The 20,151-nt window shown below is 40.0% G+C and overlaps 1 protein-coding gene across 2 annotated transcripts; it reads left to right on the top strand.

Annotated features, from left to right (window-relative positions):
• The first annotated feature begins 3,021 nt into the window (after window positions 1-3,021).
• On the top strand, window positions 3,022-17,427 carry LOC307136588 (uncharacterized protein). Of its 2 annotated transcripts, none has more exons than XM_079833772.1 (12): window positions 3,022-3,240; window positions 3,385-3,557; window positions 3,641-3,772; window positions 7,618-7,746; window positions 7,862-8,006; window positions 12,140-12,318; window positions 12,438-12,534; window positions 12,647-12,764; window positions 14,877-16,168; window positions 16,639-16,711; window positions 16,843-16,968; window positions 17,108-17,351. In XM_079833772.1, the coding sequence occupies exons 1-9, from the start codon at window positions 3,190-3,192 to the stop codon at window positions 14,954-14,956; spliced, it is 1,104 nt and encodes a 367-aa protein (XP_079689898.1). In that variant the 5' UTR covers window positions 3,022-3,189; the 3' UTR covers window positions 14,957-16,168; window positions 16,639-16,711; window positions 16,843-16,968; window positions 17,108-17,351. The 2 variants fall into 2 exon arrangements, with proteins under 2 accessions (XP_079689898.1, XP_079689899.1); XM_079833773.1 differs by having other exon boundaries at window positions 3,067-3,240; window positions 12,647-12,864; window positions 14,849-16,168; window positions 17,108-17,427.
• The last annotated feature ends 2,724 nt before the right edge of the window (window positions 17,428-20,151 follow it).

The following is a 20,151-nucleotide window of genomic DNA, read 5'->3' on the forward strand; positions in this document are numbered from 1 at the left end:
AACGTGCCGTCATCAAACTACGCCTTTGTTTTGAACAGGCGACCTCTAGTGGACGGAAAAGTTACATAGTGTAGCTTTAATTACTATAAAATAAAAGCCATATGTCTAAACAAGTTGTGTTCCAAATTTGAAGTTGATATCACAAAAATTCAAAAAGTCCCCATGAGATTTTGTTTAGGCGCTGTACCAAAAACAGCCACCGGGTGTCAAACACATTCCATTGATTGTTTTTATGATGTATTTTCCTGTAAATTTCTGTCCAAATGTCACTCCAGCACAAAACAGTAACCAAATATGGAACCTTGAGACTCAGACCTTTCCGACGAAATGTGTTTTGTCAAGATTAGAAAATATTTTTATTATAAAGTAGTTCAAATTAATTTTGTAATATGAAACCTGACACCGCCCACTGGGGGAGGAGCCCGCTAGAAGAATTTAGAATACTGTTTCCATGGTAATGCAACGTCCGATTTTAAAACGGTTTTCACAAGATGAATTTTGAGTTCGTAAGCTTTCGAATGATACCTAATTTATGATAATTAGACTACTAAAATATGATATGAAAAAAAGACGCTAAAAAAGGCGCTAAAAATAAAAAGAGCGCCAGGCGTCCCGTCCGTCAGTGACAGTTAAGGGGTTAAAACAACATCAAATATCTGTCAAAATCTCTAAATGAAGCTGATTTTTCTGAGTTCTTGTTTTAGTCACAAACTTCACAGAAAACTTCACATCTTTAGATACAGTATTTTTGCTGGAAAAAGAGAAATCACTTTCTGCAGTGTGATCAGAAGGGGCAGTAAAAGTTATTTCCATATTGTAGTGGTTCTGAGCAAAACCATTCATGCTTTTTTTAGTCAAATGAATGAAAAAGTGACAGATATCTGTTGGAAGTGTTTCTCCTTAAACATCTACATTTAGAGAACACATTGATGTTGTGTTCCCTTCGTTTTATTCTTTACATTTGTTAATAGGTCTTAAAAAGGTCTTAAATTTACCTTCATGAAATCCTAACCCTGTATGTTGAGCATAGTATTATGGTGTTTATCCTCATTTATCATCAACAGGAGCTCACTCCGCAGCGGAACAAAGTTCTCATGAGTGAAAAGTCTTTCACACGTCCTCCCAGCTTTGGCCCTCGCCAAACCGGTATGTAAAATTTGAATTTAAAACATATCACTTGAGTATGAAGTAAGCATAAGTTCCTTTATGAGTACCATATTAACATGAAATAAATCTGATGTTTTATGCAGAACGGGATCCAACAAAATCAATTCTCGGCATCAATGTTGAGGATGAAGTAAGTGAATTTTGTATATTCTGATTGTTCCCGTTCAAATGAATATGACATTTTGTAATATGTCACCTAGGGCTGTAGCTATCGATTATTTTAGTAATCGAGTATTCTACCAATTATTCCATCGCGTAATCGGATAAGAAGTACTTTTTCATTATTAAAGAGCAATACTAAATATACAAGAGAAAATTAGACGTGCATCTTAAAATGAACAACTAATTTGTTTCCTTGGAAATAGAAAAAGTTTAAGTATTATTGCTGAAATTGCATACATTAATATCTGTGAAAACTAAACCAATTTAGTGCATTCAATTGCCATATTATATTCAAAATGCAAATACAAATATATGAATAAAAAATATATAAAAATCAATTTCAAATTACTTTAAAAAGGAATACATAGTAGAACCTAAAACAAAACCTTCAACCTATAAATCAATATAATAGTAATATAGATGATAATAATGGCTAAACATGCATTTATGTTGTGAACTTAACTTTCAAGTCTCAGCTTCAGCTCAGGTATGACACAAGCCTTTACTGTCTTCTGAAGGCTTTGTGGCTTTTGTAAGAAACAAAAATGATTGGACAGGAAGGAAACTTGGAACAAGAATAAGAGTAGAGATGCGCGGATCAGCTCTAACGTCACCGAATCTGCTGTTAAAAACAAACCATCCACCCGCATATGATTTTCTCTAGATCCGCACCCGATTGTCACATTACAATTATTCAAATTGTCCGTGGTAAGCGTGATGCTATCGCTAAACGGGTCGCGCTACTGAGCAATAATCATGCAGTCTCGGATCTTGAGATGAGCTGAATCCGAAAGTTTGAGGAATTGTTTCAGCCCTAATGTCACCCCTGGACCATAAAACCAGTCATAATGAAATTTTAAAAAATAATAATCTTTCAACTGATGTATGGTTTGTTAGGATAAGAAAATATTTGGCCGAGATACAACCACTTGAAAATCTGAGGGTGTAAAAAAATCTAAAAATTGAGAAAATCTCCTTTAAAGTTGTTCAAATGAAGTCCTTAGCAATGCATATTACTACTAATAATACATTTGTGATATATTTACGGTAGGAAATGTACAAAATATCTTCATGGAGCATGATCTTAATATCTTAATGATTTTTTGGCGTAAAATAAATTTTTTTTTTGACCCATTCAATGAAGTGTTGGCTATTGCCACAAATATCCCCGTGAGACGCAGGACTGGTGTTATGCTCCGGGGTCACATATGAAATATATCTACTGCTTGTAAATTGTGTGCATTAGGTTTTTCATTTGTGTGTAGCATATGTTCTCTTCTAACCTTTCTCACTTGTTGTTTCTCAGATGTATTTACCGGGTATGAAAGTGAAAGAAGAGGAAGAGGGCAGAGAAGAAGAGGACAGAAAAAAAAAGGACAGAGAAGAAAAGGACAGAGAAGAAGAGGGCCGAAAAGAAAAGGGCCGAAAAGAAAAGGACAGAAAAAAAAAGGGCAGAGAAGAAGAGAGCATCAATGTGCCTAAAAGAAAGGTTCCAAGGAGTGCAGTTTTTAGTAACATAGAGAAGAGTATTTTAAATCGGCAGAATGAAATGCAGAAGGAGTTAGAGGAAATGAGGTCTGTCCTCAATGAAATTACTTCGAAGAACACACATTCCCAGTGGAGGGTAGCAGCACAAGAGGATAAGATGTTCAGATTATCGTGTAATTTAAGAGATTTGGTAAATACACACATACATTTACATAGACAAAAAGACTCACTGATGTCTTCTGTACAGTTCTGTCTCTTAAGATCACTTACTATTCATGTGTTCTACAGCAAAGGGAAGTTAGTGAACTTCAGTTCCAGAACCGCCATGATTATATTATCAAGTCCTGGGTTCAGGATACGTTTGATAAGATCATGGACTGTAGCCACCCGGAAATTGATGACCCCCTGAAACAGCTGGAAGTGGTGAATAATGCACAAATAATTCTGCCAATCTTGAAAGAAACTGTATTTGTTTTTGATATGATTTTTTTTTCAGTAAAGTCAGCACACAGCAATGTGTGATAAAATGCAACACGCGAGCTGATGTTTTTGTAATTCTCTCTCCAGATTCGGGACTTTTTTCATATTGAAAGATTAGAGATAAAAACAGGAAAACGGTACGCACTTCCCAAGCTATTTCATTATATTAGCTCGGAAAAGTGTGAGGACTCCGGAGTGGCCGATCAGATGTCTCAGAAAACACCAGGAAGCAAGACGATTGACCTGGAGGCCGAACTAATGTAAGTACTTTTAAATGTTAATTTGTTTCAGTTTTGGTTGCCAGACACTGATTTATTGTTTTTTTTATTTCGTCATGTTTCAGAGCTGAGTTTTTTACCATAGCACAAAAAGAAACGGTAGAAGACATGGAAGAGCTTAAAGCCTGGGAAAGGTCATCTCAAGCGTGGGAAAGGTCATCACAAGCGTGGGAAAAGTCACCACAAGCGTTGGAAAGGTAAGCACTGTCATGCCAATGTGCACAATGGATGTTTTGCATATGTATAACTCTGTAACGATGCACTTGTGTCACGATTCCATGCAAACGCCTGAGACTAAACTCTCAATGCAATATTTATCGCGGTATAAATAAAGAAGAGATGTTTTTTTAAATTATTATTTAAATGATATTATTGTTATTATATTATTATCAGGACAAACAAATATTCCCCCATTGCATTACTATGTATTATATTCAACACTACATATAGTGGTTAATGTAGTAATGTCTAGGGCTGTAATCAACCAAAGAAAATCTTGGTCGACTGAAGTCCTGAAATTTTCGACTAAAAATTACGTTAGGAAAAAAAAGTTGCGCACTGTGCGCAGTACTTGGTAGCCTTGTTGTCTGCCTAAATGAATTATAAATAAACATAAAAAACTAGTAGGCTATTTGCAGTATATTAAATAGTTTTTGACCAGATTACTTTGCACTGAAATGAGGCTCTGACAGCGTTGCATCACGTGCACCTGCGCAATATCATAGTACAATATTTTCGTAAATCATAGGCTATGTTGTCAACTAGATATCATCACAAGAACTTTTGAGGAATATGCAACATCATTTAGACAATTGTTTTTGTCATATGTATTATAATAACTGACAGACAGTATCATTTCAGCCGCTCTGTGAACATGAGTTCAGCTTTGCGGCTGAGACACGAGTAGACTATTAACATAAAGCTTTTACTCTTAAACACAAAAGGCACGTCCACTTTAATAAAAAATGAATATTTATTAAACAAGAGCAGAAAAAACGCTCTCACCATTAAATAAATAACGTTAATATACAGAAAACTAGCCTTCTTCAATATGTCTCTTCTCCAGTGGGTTGGGCTAATCCAAAAGAAGTGAAAACAATGGGGGTGTTCTGAAGACAGTCTATTACCTGTGAAACAGGGGTGCTCTGAAAACACCCCCATTAGTGCTTTCCACCTGATGAAATGAACGCGGTAAAACTGACAGTACAGATCCACTTAGCGCGGTGTTGTGACGCTTCCCCTCATGTGTATGTTGATGGGCGTTCCTCAAGTTTACCGCTATGGGTGTGCGTTTGAGCCAGCGAGGAATGAAAAACAAAGGACCAGCGAGAGACTTCTCTTCGCCAGTTGGTTGGGCTAATCCAAAAGAAGTGAAAACAATGGGGGTGATCTGAAGGCAGACTGTTACCTTTGAAACAGGGGTGCTCTGAAAACACCCCCATTAGCAATTAGAGCTTTCCACCTGATGAAATGAACGCGGCGTGGCAAAACTGATTAAATGAACGCGGCAAAAAATCGACCAATCAGAATTTTGGTCGAGCCAGAACGTATCGACTAAAAATCGACTAATCGACTGGGAGATTACAGCCCTAGTAATGTCACTGAAACGTTCATCCGTGCGCACTCCTGTTTTTATAAGAATAAACCATCTCAAATTCTTCGAATAATTATATTACTAAAACTAGATGTGATCTGGTGATTTAAATGATGTTTGCGCTTTCACTTTGAGGAGTGTGTGTGCGCTTCAGATGATCAATGCAGTCAGTCACAGATCTAATCACAAGAAAGTAGAGTTTAGGTTCTCTGCCTTGATCAAGCATTTGTGTTTTTTTAATCATTATTTTATTAGCCTAATTGAATGGGCAGAAAGCTATGCCTGAATCAGAAATAATATATTTTTTTTAGCAAAGTAAGAATTAATACTACAACAAATGTGTACCGCCGTCGGTGTGTGAATGAGTGAATGTGAGGCAAATGTAAAGCGCTTTGGATGGCCGTAGGTCTGTTAAAAGCGCTATATAAATGCAGTCCATTTACCATTTACCATTAGAGATGTGTGCTAAACTGATGAAGTGCAGCATCTGAACAGAACCGCTCTGAGACGCCAGTCATGAGCTGCTCGCGGGAACACTGCGCTATGATTAAAGATTTATTTTCGTTTAGAATTGTTTCGTTTAAAAGGGGACACTTCAAGCGTTCTATACACACATTTCTCATGTCTGTGAGGCTGAGTTTGGGTTTATTTATGAGATGTTCAAGAACAATCGTGATCGCTCCCGCGCCTCCATGTCAAGATTGCTGTCTGCTATAGCCGATTTGCTTCTTATTTATTAAATCCAGGCAATTGGCTGAGGAAACATTGATTAAAATTAAGACACAATTTATACTAAACGAAATTCACTTTAAAGAAAGGCTTTCTACAAAACAAAACTTAAGTGCATCTTTGCACTTTTCATAATCAGATGAAATTTAAAAAAAAACTAGAGTTGTTCTGATTCTGATACTAGTATCGGAAATATCCCCAATACCACAACAAATTCTGGCATCGGTTTCGGCGAGTACTTCAACCCATGTACCGATCCGATACCATTTTCTTAAACAAGACCTAGTTATTATGACCGCGAGCTTTGCCTAACCACTGCGCGGTTCTTCTTCGCTGTTCAGAATGCATTGCAAACACAGGAAGTTGTGCTGTGTTGCCACAAGCAACCCGTTTAGAGCAGCGAAGAAGAAATGAAAAAGCATTAGCAGTATGTCCGCTGTTTAGCAGTATTTCGTCTCTGTGAGGATGGCGGGCGCCCGCGCACACACACACACGCGCGTGACACTCGCTTGCTGTCTTTGTCCTCCCCCAGTTTCTCTACCTCTACGTGCGTTTTTACAGTCTATGGGCACTATATGAGGACACAAACCCATAAACCGTCACTTCATGAGAATTTACTGTGTCATATCATGAACACAGACACTCAAAGGTGTTCACGGCAACCCGTCAAAATAAAAGTTTCGGTTTAACGTGAAGAAATTTTCAGAATATGTTAGGCTACTGTTGTAGCCTACTGTAGATTTACTGCGTTTTTATGTAATAATAATAGTTATGCCTAGAAGGTTGTAAAGAGATTATTTTCTGATTAATATATAATTTTTTTATATTCCTACATTTATTATACTGTTTTTTATACAGTTATATTGTAAAACTAAAATACCTTTTTCAGTTTGCAGTGTTAGATTTGTGACTGCATTTGAAGTTCTTCTTCACTTAAGAAAAATAAATAATATTGCTGTCAAATGCATGTCAGATAATACAAATACTGTAATAAATACAGTAGTTCACTTTTTAAATGTTTTTTACCATGTTTTATTAAGGGATAAATCTGAAGCACACCATAAAATAATTCTAGCAGTTCATACAGGGCTAGTAGTGAATACAGCTGTGTATATACAGATACACACCCAGGTATCGGATCAGTACTCGCTATCGGCCGATACCCTGAGCCCAGGTATCGGAATCGGTATCGGGAAGGGGAAAAGGGTATCGGAACATCTCAAAAAATAACATTATATTTAAACATAAATATAAAGCAAAATACATTGTGTAATGGCTACAACAAGTATAGTCGGCTACAGTACTGATAAATGTCATGTCTGAGGGATTTGAGCGAGCGTTGTTTGACCGGTGAGGGTTCATGAGACATTCATGACATTTTTTGGATCTTTTTGAGAGGAATGGACTTTAAATGGAGGGACAGAAATCTTTCTCTGGTTTCTTGAAAATGATCTTCATTTGTGTTTTGAAGTTAAATGAAAATCGTACTGGTTTGAAACGACATGAGGGTGAGTAGATGATGACAGGATTTACATTTCTGAATTATACCTTATAAACACAGCTGAGCCTTGGATAAAACAACTCTATAACGCGAATCATATAATTTACATCGTATATCGAGATATAAAAAAGCGATGTATTGTTACACCCCTAATGTATGATGTTGCATATGCACAGTGAAGAAACTGCTTCTGATAACATTCTTCATCTCTGTTACAGTGTCAGTGAAGTCGTCAGTGATCCTGCTGAAGAACAGGACTTTGAACGGCACTTAGGGTGGATGTATATGCACTTAATGAAAGACCATGAATATGAACTGGACCGCTATCAGGACGAAAAGGAAAAGATGTATGTTTCTTGTGCACAACCATGTGTTCTACACACTCTCAATCGGTGGGAAATCTGGGAACTGAAGACAGTAACAGTGTTTGACCATCTTTTTGTCTTGTGTGTTTTTGTGCAGCAAGAAGAAGATAGACAACTTTATAAAGCAGTTATACTCGAGGAACAAAAAGGAGGCAGAGAACCGTAAAGCCATAAGACTGATGGAAATTAAAATTGAAAACACGGAGTCGCACAAATCTGACCAAATCGATTTAAGAAATACGGTAAGCACATCGTGTCCCATCTAAAGCCATCACACCACCACGCCGCATCCAAATGTTTTACAGTTTTTCTCCATTGGTTTGGCTCATTTCTTGAAACAGAAATTACACTCTCAAAATTGTAAGATCCTTTGGCAAAACGGTCTTACAGTTCAGCACAACACTATAGCTCACTTGCAAAAGCTAATATCTCTCCGAAAACTGTTCACGCCTGCTTCAAAACTAAATTCCTTTCCCATATAAATAGTCAGTGCCACCAAAATGGCAAAGATCTTTCTCAATCGCTTTGGCTCATTTCTTGAAACAGACCGGACGTTCTCATCACTCTTGGTGCTTTTGCCAAAACAACGTGGATGGTTCAGCACAACACCATGGTTCATCTGCAAAAGCTCATACCTCTCCCAAAACAGTTCACTCATGTGCCAAAACTAAATTTCCTTCTCATTTAACCCTCTCGAGTCGGCAATCAAGCCGGCATGATTGGCTTGCTTTTTTCTTATCAATGCCAAAGAGACTCAAATAACTCTAAGTCGTTTTTTTTTCATTCAGGCAAGTGTTATACATCATTATAATCTGTTAAGTTTCAATTTTTTTTTAGTACAGTCACAATAAAAACAAATTGTTGTGATTTTTGCAAAATACAGAAATCAAACACGATGCGCGATCTGCAGCCTCTCTGTCAAAGACGTTCATTCAGATAGTCTTCAGAAAATGACCTCTAGCTTATTGAATACTTGTCTGACAAACATGAGCCATAAGTCAAAAGAAACGCTGAAATGTCAGGTTTTAAACACTGTAAACCAAATCAAAAACAAATATTCTGTGTTTATGTAATCCGTTTGAAAGCAGAGCGTTGTCAGTCGTTCCTGAGCGGTTCATTATACGTTAATGCGACCACGCCCACGAAGCGCGCGCTCTATTGAGATTCAAATACTGAGGCGACACCCACACACACATCAGCTCAAACAAACACATCGTGCAATGAGGCGCACTGAAGCTTTCTTTGTTTAAATTAGCTCAAAATGACTGTCAGATGTAAGTAATTACCTTGACAAACTATACATCATTTAAAAGATCTAAGACTCAAGCTTCCATTTTTGACCTCTGTTTTATTCTCAAAGACATATAGTGACCGTAATTTGTTAATATGTGTCAGGAGTTATGAATATGAAAACCGTCGGTACCTTCTAAAGATAGTAATACGAGCGTCAGCTGCTCTCATTCATAAAAAAGGGCGCTCCGTGCACATGTAGTCCATATATAGCACTCATGAAGAAGATATCATCTTCATGCGTGCTATATATGGACTACATGTGCACGGAGCGCCCTTCGGCTGCCAGTATGAAGAGTTTTTTATGAATGAGAGCAGCTAACGCTCGTATTACTATCTTCAGAAGGTACAGACGGTTTTCATATTCATTGATCGATTTCTGGAAGCTGTTTATGTCAATGTCACATGGTATCACCATGTGACATTGACATAAACAGCTTCCAGAATTTGCTCTAACAATGTTAGACTAACATGCAGATAGACAAGTTTGAAGATAATAAACACAATCGCGACAATATATGGCTTATCTGTGTTATTTATACCATGTTGGGTGTTCTCATAATAGATTATATTTATAATGCAATACTACTCGAACTTTTATAATTATGCAGAATATTGTGAAATATATTTTCTGTCTGATTTTTTGATCCAAAGCCACTTCCCCTCTCATCCTCCCTTCCCCCTCTCTACCCCTCTCTACCCACTTCCCCTCTCATCCCCCCTTCCCCTCTCTACCCCTCTCTACCCACTTCCCCTCTCATCCCCCCTTCCCCTCTCTTCCCCTCTCTACCCACTTCCCCTCTCTACCCCTCTACCCACTTCCCCTCTCATCCCCACTTCCCCTCTCATCCTCCCTTCCCCTCTCTACCCCTCTCTACCCACTTCCCCTCTCATCCCCCCTTCCCCTCTCTACCCCTCTCTACCCACTTCCCCTCTCATCCCCCCTTCCCCTCTCTTCCCCTCTCTACCCCTCTACCCACTTCCCCTCTCATCCCCACTTCCCCTCTCATCCTCCCTTCCCCTCTCTACCCCTCTCTACCCACTTCCCCTCTCATCCTCCCTTCCCCTCTCTACCCCTCTCTACCCACTTCCCCTCTCATCCCCCCTTCCCCTCTCTACCCCTCTCTACCCACTTCCCCTCTCATCCCCACTTCCCCTCTCTACCCACTTCCCCTCTCATCCCCACTTCCCCTCTCTACCCACTTCCCCTCTCATCCTCCCTTCCCCTCTCTACCCCTCTCTACCCACTTCCCCTCTCATCCCCCCTTCCCCTCTCTACCCCTCTCTACCCACTTCCCCTCTCTACCCCTCTACCCACTTCCCCTCTCATCCCCACTTCCCCTCTCTACCCCTCTACCCACTTCCCCTCTCATCCCCACTTCCCCTCTCTACCCACTTCCCCTCTCATCCCCCCTTCCCCTCTTTTCCCCTCTCTTCCCCTCTCTACCCACTTCCCCTCTCATCCCCCCTTCCCCTCTCTACCCCTCTCTACCCACTTCCCCTCTCATCCCCCCTTCCCCTCTCTTCCCCTCTCTACCCCTCTCTTCCCCTCGCTACCCCCTTCCCCTCTCTACCCACTTCCCCTCTCATCCCCCTTCCCCTCTCTACCCCTCTACCCACTTCCCCTCTCATCCCCACTTCCCCTCTCTACCCACTTCCCCTCTCATCCCCACTTCCCCTCTCTACCCCTCTACCCACTTCCCCTCTCATCCCCACTTCCCCTCTCTACCCACTTCCCCTCTCATCCCCCCTTCCCCTCTTTTCCCCTCTCTTCCCCTCTCTACCCACTTCCCCTCTCATCCCCCCTTCCCCTCTCTACCCCTCTCTACCCACTTCCCCTCTCATCCCCCCTTCCCCTCTTTTCCCCTCTCATCCCCTCTCTACCCACTTCCCCTCTCATTCCCCCTTCCCCTCTCTACCCCTCTCTACCCACTTCCCCTCTCATCCCCCCTTCCCCTCTTTTCCCCTCTCTTCCCCTCTCTACCCACTTCCCCTCTCATCCCCCCTTCCCCTCTCTACCCCTCTCTACCCACTTCCCCTCTCATCCCCCTTCCCCTCTCTACCCCTCTCTACCCACTTCCCCTCTCATCCCCCCTTCCCCTCTCTACCTCTCTCTACCCCTCTCTTCCCCTCTCTACCCCTCTCTTCCCCTCTCTACCCACTTCCCCTCTCATCCCCCCTTCCCCTCTCTTCCCCTCTTTACCCCCTTCCCCTCTCTACCCCTCTCATCCCCCTTCCCCTCTCTTCCCCTCTATACCCACTTCCCCTCTCATCCCCCCTTCCCCTCTCTACCCCTCTCATCCCCCTTCCCCTCTCTTCCCCTCTATACCCACTTCCCCTCTCATCCCCCTTCCCCTCTCTACCCCTCTCTACCCACTTCCCCTCTCATCCCCCCTTCCCCTCTATACCCCTCTCTACCCCTCTCTTCCCCTCTCTACCCACTTCCCCCCTTCCCCTCTCTACCCCTCTCATCCCCCTTCCCCTCTTTTCCCCTCTCTACCCACTTCCCCTCTCATCCTCACTCTTCCTCTTCCTTGAGCAGGCAGTTGCCCTTGTTCATTTACTTGGGCAGGTGCAAGTAAACATACCGTTTGATTGGTCATCTGAGATGTGTGAAATACAGCACTGTCAATTGCTGTAATACATTTATCAAATGTTCCAAGGGATTTATATATGGTATTCATGGTATTATGTTCTTGACTAATTTTGACAATTGTGCATGTGATGACTTGTACGATGAAATGACGCTGACACGTTTTGGAGCGAACAACCATTTGACTGAGAATCAACAATCAGTTTAGATCAACAAGATCTATTCACTTGGAAATTGTGCTAAATGTAGGCTACCTGTACTTAATCATTTGCAAAGATGTACTGAGACACTGAGACATGTACTTAGACATTTGCAATTTGATGAAATGAATGAGAAATGCTATTCTGTTGTGAACAATTGCGAAGTGGTTTGGAGGTTTGTCCATGTTGTTTTGAGAATGTAATTTCTGTTTCAAGAAATGAGCCAAACCAATGGAGAACAGCCGTATAGTCATTTACAGTTTATCTCATCGTTTTGCTTTTGCCTCACCAGATCCAAAAATTAAGTCAGCAGCTCTCTGCGTTTTACAAGGAGACCTTACGCCGTCGCGCTGGCGTAGCAATAGAAATGCTGGAAGATTTGGACGAATGGCTTTATGACAAGATGGAAGTCATGCCGCCTGAGAGATGCTGCGAAATAAGAAAGAAGCTTTTTAAAGCCTATGCTAACACGTAAGATATAAAAATACATGTCTTCGTGACACAAAGCAATAAAGCTACTGTGATGATCATCAGTGGCTATTATAATTGTATGGTTTGTGTGATCTTTTGATAATCTCCCTCCTTTACAGTGTGAGGGAAAATAAAAAACTCGAGGTGGATGCATGGTTTGCGGAACGGAGGAAGAAAAGACTGGAGAGAGCTTTTGCTCCTCCTCCACCGAAAATGGTAAGGGCCACACAGAACCAGCACTACATACCCCATACTTTTGTCTTGCTCATCAAATATTGTGACATGGATCCATAGTGTGACTAACTTAAAAATCACGTCTCTATTGCAGATCGGAAAAAGACCAGTGCCACGCATCTCTGGGGGACTCCAGCCTCCTCTGGTGCCTTCTCCAGCACCCAGGATTAAAGACAGACAAGGTGAGAGAAAAGGAGATGGAAGGATGAGAAGCGACAGAGGGTAGAGAGAGAGAAAAAAATCACCTGGGTGAAATCCACCGAACTCCTCCTCGTTTGGATACCTCTCGGTGGACAGCTCTCTGACTCCGGCGCCTGGGGGACGACGGGCCCCTCCGGCCTCAGGCAAACGCTGGCGACTCTTCCGCTCCCTCTTGACAGATAGACAGATAGAGTCCAGTTCCAAAAGCGCACTGCCATCCGGCCTTCCAGCAGCCGGGTGAACTCCTCCAGGCGATGGCGCTCGAAACCCTTCAATGGACGGCTCTCTGACTCCTCCCCTGCCTCGTGGACGACGACGGGCCCCTTCAGCTTCAGACACCTGGAAGTGAGTCCCCCGTTCCCTGCTCCTCCTAGATAGATAGATAGATAGATAGATAGATAGACAGACAGACAGACAGACAGACAGACAGACAGACAGATAGATAGATAGATAGATAGATAGATAGATAGATAGATAGATAGATAGATAGATAGATAGATAGATAGATAGATAGATAGATAGATAGATAGATAGATAGATAGATAGATAGATAGATAGTAGGGCTGCCCCTAACGACTATTTTTATATCGACTAATCTATTGACTAATTTATCGATTAATCTATCGACTAATTTATCACGATAATTTTCAACAATTTTAGTTAAAAACATTTAATTTAACTTGCACCGTTGGCCTTCATTAGTGTCCTATAAAACATATAAATGTAAACAAGCCTTTGACAAAATGTAAAACTAAAAGAGAAAAAATGTGAAAAGGTACAAATTTGTAAACCAATATAACAAAAAAAGAGAATATCAGCAAATACTTTTTTTATAGAATAGTGTTGTCAAGATACCAAAATTATGACTTTGATACCAGACTAAAATACCTCAATACCGACACCGAATTGATACTTTGGCAAAAAACAGTAAAAGTAATTGAGTAATATGACAGAACTTACTATTCATTGTTTTATCATTCTTTTAGGGTTAAAAAACCCTATAAACTCACTTGTCCGGCATGTTCCTGCCCTTTCACACAGAATATGAGGTCCGGCCCTTTAAGAGCTGCATGGACCAAATTCATTGTAATACCCGATTTTTCACTCAACTCTGTATGCGTTCACTAAAGACATATCCGACTGCGTTAACCCGAATACTCGCCAGGGCGTGCATTTTTACAGAGAGTTCGGCAGCATGAACACGTCCCGGCCGCGCCACACTTTTCTGCTGCTTTCTTTTTCCTGAGCTGCTCGTATATATTCGACTGTTCTGCTTCCATTGTTTAGTGAACGGTGGAAGCAGAGCTCACACACACGTCCTCACTCCTGCTGTCACACACACACGTCCTCACTCCTGCTGTCACACACACATCGTCCTCACTCCTGCTGTCACACACACGTCCTCACTCCTGCTGTCACACACACATCGTCCTCACTCCTGCTGTCACACACACACTCACTCCTGCTGTCACACATCGACGCAGATTAAGAAATACTGCTCTTATTACTTCATATCGTTCCCAACTTACCCAGTCGACTAAAAATATTGACGTCGACTAATTAACAGCGTCGACGTAGCTGATTGTATCGACCAATTGCAACAGACCTAATAGATAGATAGATAGATAGATAGATAGATAGATAGATAGATAGATAGATAGATAGATAGATAGATAGATAGATAGATAGATAGATAGATAGATAGATAGATAGATAGATAGACGGACAGAGATGGATAGATAGATAGATAGATAGATAGATAGATAGATAGATAGATAGATAGATAGATAGATAGATAGATAGATAGATAGATAGATAGATAGATAGATAGATAGATAGATAGATAGAGTTTATCATAGGGAGGAGAAGCAGGGAACGGGGGACTCACTTCCAGGTGTCTGAAGCTGAAGGGGCCCGTCGTCGTCCACGAGGCAGGGGAGGAGTCAGAGAGCCGTCCATCGAAGGGTTTCCAGCGCCATCGCCTGGAGGAGTTCACCCGGCTGCTGGAAGGCCGGATGGCAGTGCGCTTTAGGAACTGGACTCTATCTGTCTATCTGTCAAGAGGGAGCGGAAGAGTCGCCAGCGTTTGCCTGAGGCCGGAGGGGCCCATTGTTGTCGCCCAGGCGCCGGAGTCAGAGAACCGTCCACCGAAGGGTTTCCAGCACCATCCCCTGGAGATGTTATTGCAAATTTATTTCAATAAATCACATGTACATCTCAAATTAACAAACTGTACAAATCACAAATGAATTACTCTTTCCAAAGCTGTGTCACATTACTAGTTTTTCTTGATCTTAGTGCTGCATTTGACACCATAGATCACAAAATACTCTTAGATCTTCTACAAAATTACACTGGTACTCAGGGACAGGCATCATATCTATCAGAGCGTTACCAGTTTGTCTATTTAGATGGAGAACAATCTAAGATAACGTTGGTAAATTATGGAGTGCCGCAAGGATCTGTGTTAGGCCCTCTGCTATTCTCAATATATATGAACTGTAATTTTCTCCTATTAAATTCAGATAAGACTGATGTATTACTTATTTGACCAAAAACTGGTACACAGAATCTCTTAGATTATAACTTGCATTTAGAAGGATGTACTGTTACTTCATCTGCTACAGTTAAAGACATGGGTGTTATATTAGACAGCAACTTGTCTTTTGAAAATCATATTTCAAATACTACAAAAACAGCCTTCTTCCACCTCAGAAACATCGCTAAGCTACGGAACATGCGATCTGTCTCTGATGCGGAAAAGTTAGTTAATGCTTTCATGACCTCTAGACTAGATTAATAATACATCACTAGCTGGCTGTCCTGCATCCTCAATAAACAAGCTACAATTAGACCAAAATGAGCTGCTAGAGTTCTTACTAGGTCAAGAAAATATGATCACATAACACCAATTCTAACATCCTTACACTGGTTTCGTATCAATTATAAAGTGTTGCTACTGACCTATAAGGCCCTAAATGGTTTAGCTCCTGTGAATTTAACTGATCTTCTATTGCCTTATAACCCATCACGATCTATAAGATCACTGAACTCTGGGCTTCTGGTAATACCTAGGATATCTAAGTCCACTAAAGGAGGAAGAACGTTTTCATATTTGGCAGCTAAACTATGGAATAGCCTTCCTAATAAGACTCACTCCTCCAGTTTAAATCTAGATTAAAGACGCATCTCTTTAGCCAGGCATTCACATAATGCATCTCATAACCTTGTACTCCAGTTATGTCAGTGCACATGATTGTCTTTGCTTAATGCTTTGAACAGCAGCTACGCTAAGTATTTTTCTGTTTTTTTTTTATCTCCGGACGCCCATCCCGAGGTAACCAGTCTGGATCAAGCCTCTCGTAAAGACTGCAGATGACCAACACCAAGAAAAGCGATGCGGGTGTATTCAAATGTGAGTATTACAAACCAAAATCACGGTTCCTTGTGTTAAAATCGCATTTGTTGTGCTACTGTAGAGTAAACAGTTGAATTGTTGAAGGTGCAAAGACGACAGACAGTACAGTATAGTTGTGATTGTGCTATAAAAACACATTTTATTATGTATGAGCGCAGTAACACACACACGTCTCCAAAGTAGATTTACATAAACCATACAAAGATGCTTACTAAATGTTTATTTAACATCTGACTGGAACGTTTTCGATAAGTATTGCAGATGTCAGTAATGTTAATAAATCGACATTAAGTAACTAAACATAAGTTATCTTTTTTATGTTTCCATTCGTACTGTTGATAAATTGAGGAACATTAACACATCAGCAACTACCTCAACATTTAAGGCTATTGAGCACATAAACTTTTATGCTTTTATCAAGGTGTTGTTTAAGATCCAGGTAACGTGAAAGTTGTCTGATGTTACAGGGCCAGAAGAGCACGTGTGTGTTTATCTGGTGGAGAGAGGCTGTTGAAGGAAGGCTGTCATCAAAGGCTTTGAGTGAGTATACTACAGAAATTAATACAACTTTATTTAAAAAATCTATTTGAATCTTAAGTTGTATTTTATTTTAATTTCAAACAGTTATTTCAGCACTTTTCTGATGCTTGATGTCTGTGCATTTGCTGCAGATCTTCTGTGGTGGAGCAGGGCCTGCAAGGCAAGGTGACGGTGGAATGTGTGTGTGGGGAAAAAAGTAAAGAGCCTTGCTCAAGGACACACTGCGGAGATCCAAGCAGAAACCTTCTGCTTATCAGGTCAGTGTTTAGCCCACTACACCACAAAAGTCATGAAGCTACAATACAATTAGCATGTAATTGTAAAAATATTAAATTAAATATGCCAAGAAATGGTATGCTGACGTAACGCGTTTGAATCTGTTTAAATGTTTTACAGGTAGTCATGCTGATGGAGAGCAGGCACAGCGGCAGTCAGATGGTCCTTGTTCTCCCACTCTTGCTTCAGGGTTGTGGGGTTCAGAGGGACATGATGGACGGCTAGTACAGGCGAACGTGTCCATGGTGGTCAACTGCTTCATCAAAATAAAGCTGCAGAATTGGCACAGCTGTGTTGAGACGTCTGTAAATGTGTGATAGTTTGAACAATACATTTGAATAAAGCTTTGTTTCATGTGTTGGTGACTTATGATTACTTTTATTCAGTCTTTTACTCATTTATTCATGTTTCCTATAGTTGTCAGTAAATAATATTTTATTAACCCGTGCATTCATTTTTTGCTTGACTGAAAATTGATGTGTATTCACATCGGCTGCATTTGTCTAGTGTGTATTCATGCGTCGCTATGTCATATGACAACAAGTTGCATTTTGCTCGTTTAACTAAAACGATATCATTTTCAGTAAAAAAAAAAGAAGTAATAATTAAGTATTGATCAACATTTGTCATTATGATTGTAAGTGTTTGGGTGGGCTAGCAATGCAATTGGTAATGCAACAGGTAAAATCTGGGGTAATCTTCATTTTTAATAGTGATACTTATATTTTCTGAGTATAAAATCAACAGTTTTCTCCAAAGATGAGATCCTCGAGCAGCTGAAAGACGTCTCTGTGCAGACGCTGAGGGAAACTACTTGGTAGGGCTGTAGAGTTACTGATGCTTTGAGCTCTCACTGCACCTGTCACTCACAAATATGGGTTTGTATGCATTATATACACAGAAAAAAAACACAATAACACTGTTAGATATCTTTGAATAATTCATCATAATGCAACTAATATATATATATATATATAATTTAATAAACCTGAGGGATGAAACGAGTTAAATTTAACAAGAAAAGGAAAATATTTGAAGATTTAGGCCACTTTTGCTTGTGGATAAAATAGTTTGCATGTAAAATTAAATTAACAACATATTCAAGAGATGCATGATTGTGGGTTTTCGCAAAGATAAAAAAGGATAAAACTGTGGGTCAGATAGCAGGGTTAAAATGTATTATACTACAATCAAAATAAATGGGCAGCTGTTTCTTCAACAAGACCACAAAATTAGCAAGTTTAATCAAAATTAAGATATTTATAGATGGATGAATTAAACCTGTCACTCGTATTTCAATTTGTTGCGCTTCAGGTAACATCGTAGGCAGGGGCGGTTCTAGGATTTCCATTTTAGGGGGGCTTAGCCCCCAGTGAGGGTATTTTAGGGTCCAAATTGCGCTATTAACTAGTAGCTTACTAACATGCATATCCATAGGATGGCTGTTTATTAATACTTATAAAGTAATGCTTATAAAGCTCCCCTGAGAAAATGTTTACTTCTCTGATCTACATATGTGCCTTTTAAGATGTTCTGAAGGCCAAAAAATTAGATAACAATAGCTTGAAAACCATGTCACTGGGCAGTAGATTATTTGTCTTTCTTATCTCCACATCTCTTTTTTTTCTCTGTTTTTATCTTGCCCAGTCTCTTCCCCTCCTAACGCTGAGCTTTAACTGATATAGTTTTTCCATTTTCGTCAGTGAAGAAAGTAAATATGGTTTACATATTAACATACTGACATTTATATGTTTTATGAATACTTTTCTTAGACACGTTAATTTAATGTTTATTAAAGTTTTATGTTTATTAAATTAATTCACAAAATAAACACATTCATTACTAATCCCAATACAGGCTGAAATAGCTGAGTTTCTTTTTAATTTACTGAAGGCTACACATGGAATAATATTAATTTACAATATGTACACATTCATTATTAATCTTGTGCCTAATCTGAAGAAAACGGCTTTGTTAATATTTCTTGTTTGTTAATTACAATATGAATCACATTGGCCTATTTTCAATTCAAATTGGCGAAATTAGACAAAAGTGTAGGCTATTAATTTGCCTGAATATTTTTGTCTTTGTTTTACATTTCTGACTTACAGTTTTTCTCCATTGGTTTGGCTCATTTCTTGAAACAGAAATTACATTCTCAAAACAACATGGACAAATCTCCAAACCACTTGGCAATTGTTCACAACAGAATAGCATTTCCCATTAATTTCATCAAATTGCAAATGTCTAAGTACATGTCTCAATGTCTCAGTACATCTTTGCAAATGATTAAGTACAGGTAGCCTAAATTTAGCACAATTTCCAAGTGAATAGATCTTGTTGATCTAAACTGATTGTTGATTCTCAGTCTACTGGTCGTTCGCTCCAAAACGTATCAGCGTCATTTCATTGTATAAGTCATCACATGCACAATAGTCTGTTCAATTGTCAAAATTAGTCAATAACATAATACCATGAATACCATATATAAATCCCTTGGAACATTTGATACATTTCTTACAGCAATTGACAGTCAGGTGAAACTAGAACTTGACTAATGAAGGAGGACTTTCACACATCTCAGATGACCAATCAAACAGTATGTTTAGTTACCTGACAGGTGCTGTCCATGACTGTGAAAGCTGCCAAACATGTATGTAAAGAGCTTGACCATGCAGGACCAGTACAATTTCTGAACATGGAGGCACCTGGCCAAGTAAATGAACAAGGGCAACTGCCTGCTCGAGGAAGAGGAAGAGTGAGGATGAGAGGGGGAGCCCGTGGAGGAAGAGGGGTAGAGAGGGGTAGAGAGGGGAAGAGAGGGGTAGAGAGGGGAAGAGAGGGGAAGAGGGGGGTAGGAAGAGGTAGACCTGGAGTAGGATGTGGCCAAAGTAGACGGGGACCAAATTTATCAGATGCGATTCTACTGAGAACCCATGGGTTGACATTGAGAGAGGCTGGACAGAGACTTCAGCCCAACCTCAGTAGATATAAAAAACAAACCTTTGAAAATGCATGAATGAATCGAATGATTTTACAAATGTGGAGAGAAATAAATATTTTCATCAATATGCAGTACTGGTCTTGTGTGTACTGTTTGGTCAATATATTCATATACTTTACTCTAACAATATCTCTGAAAAAAATCCTTAGAAAAATAGAAA

The sequence above is a fragment of the Gobio gobio genome (genome assembly GCF_949357685.1).
Source record: "Gobio gobio genome assembly, chromosome: 13".
Lineage (NCBI taxonomy): Eukaryota > Metazoa > Chordata > Actinopteri > Cypriniformes > Gobionidae > Gobio > Gobio gobio.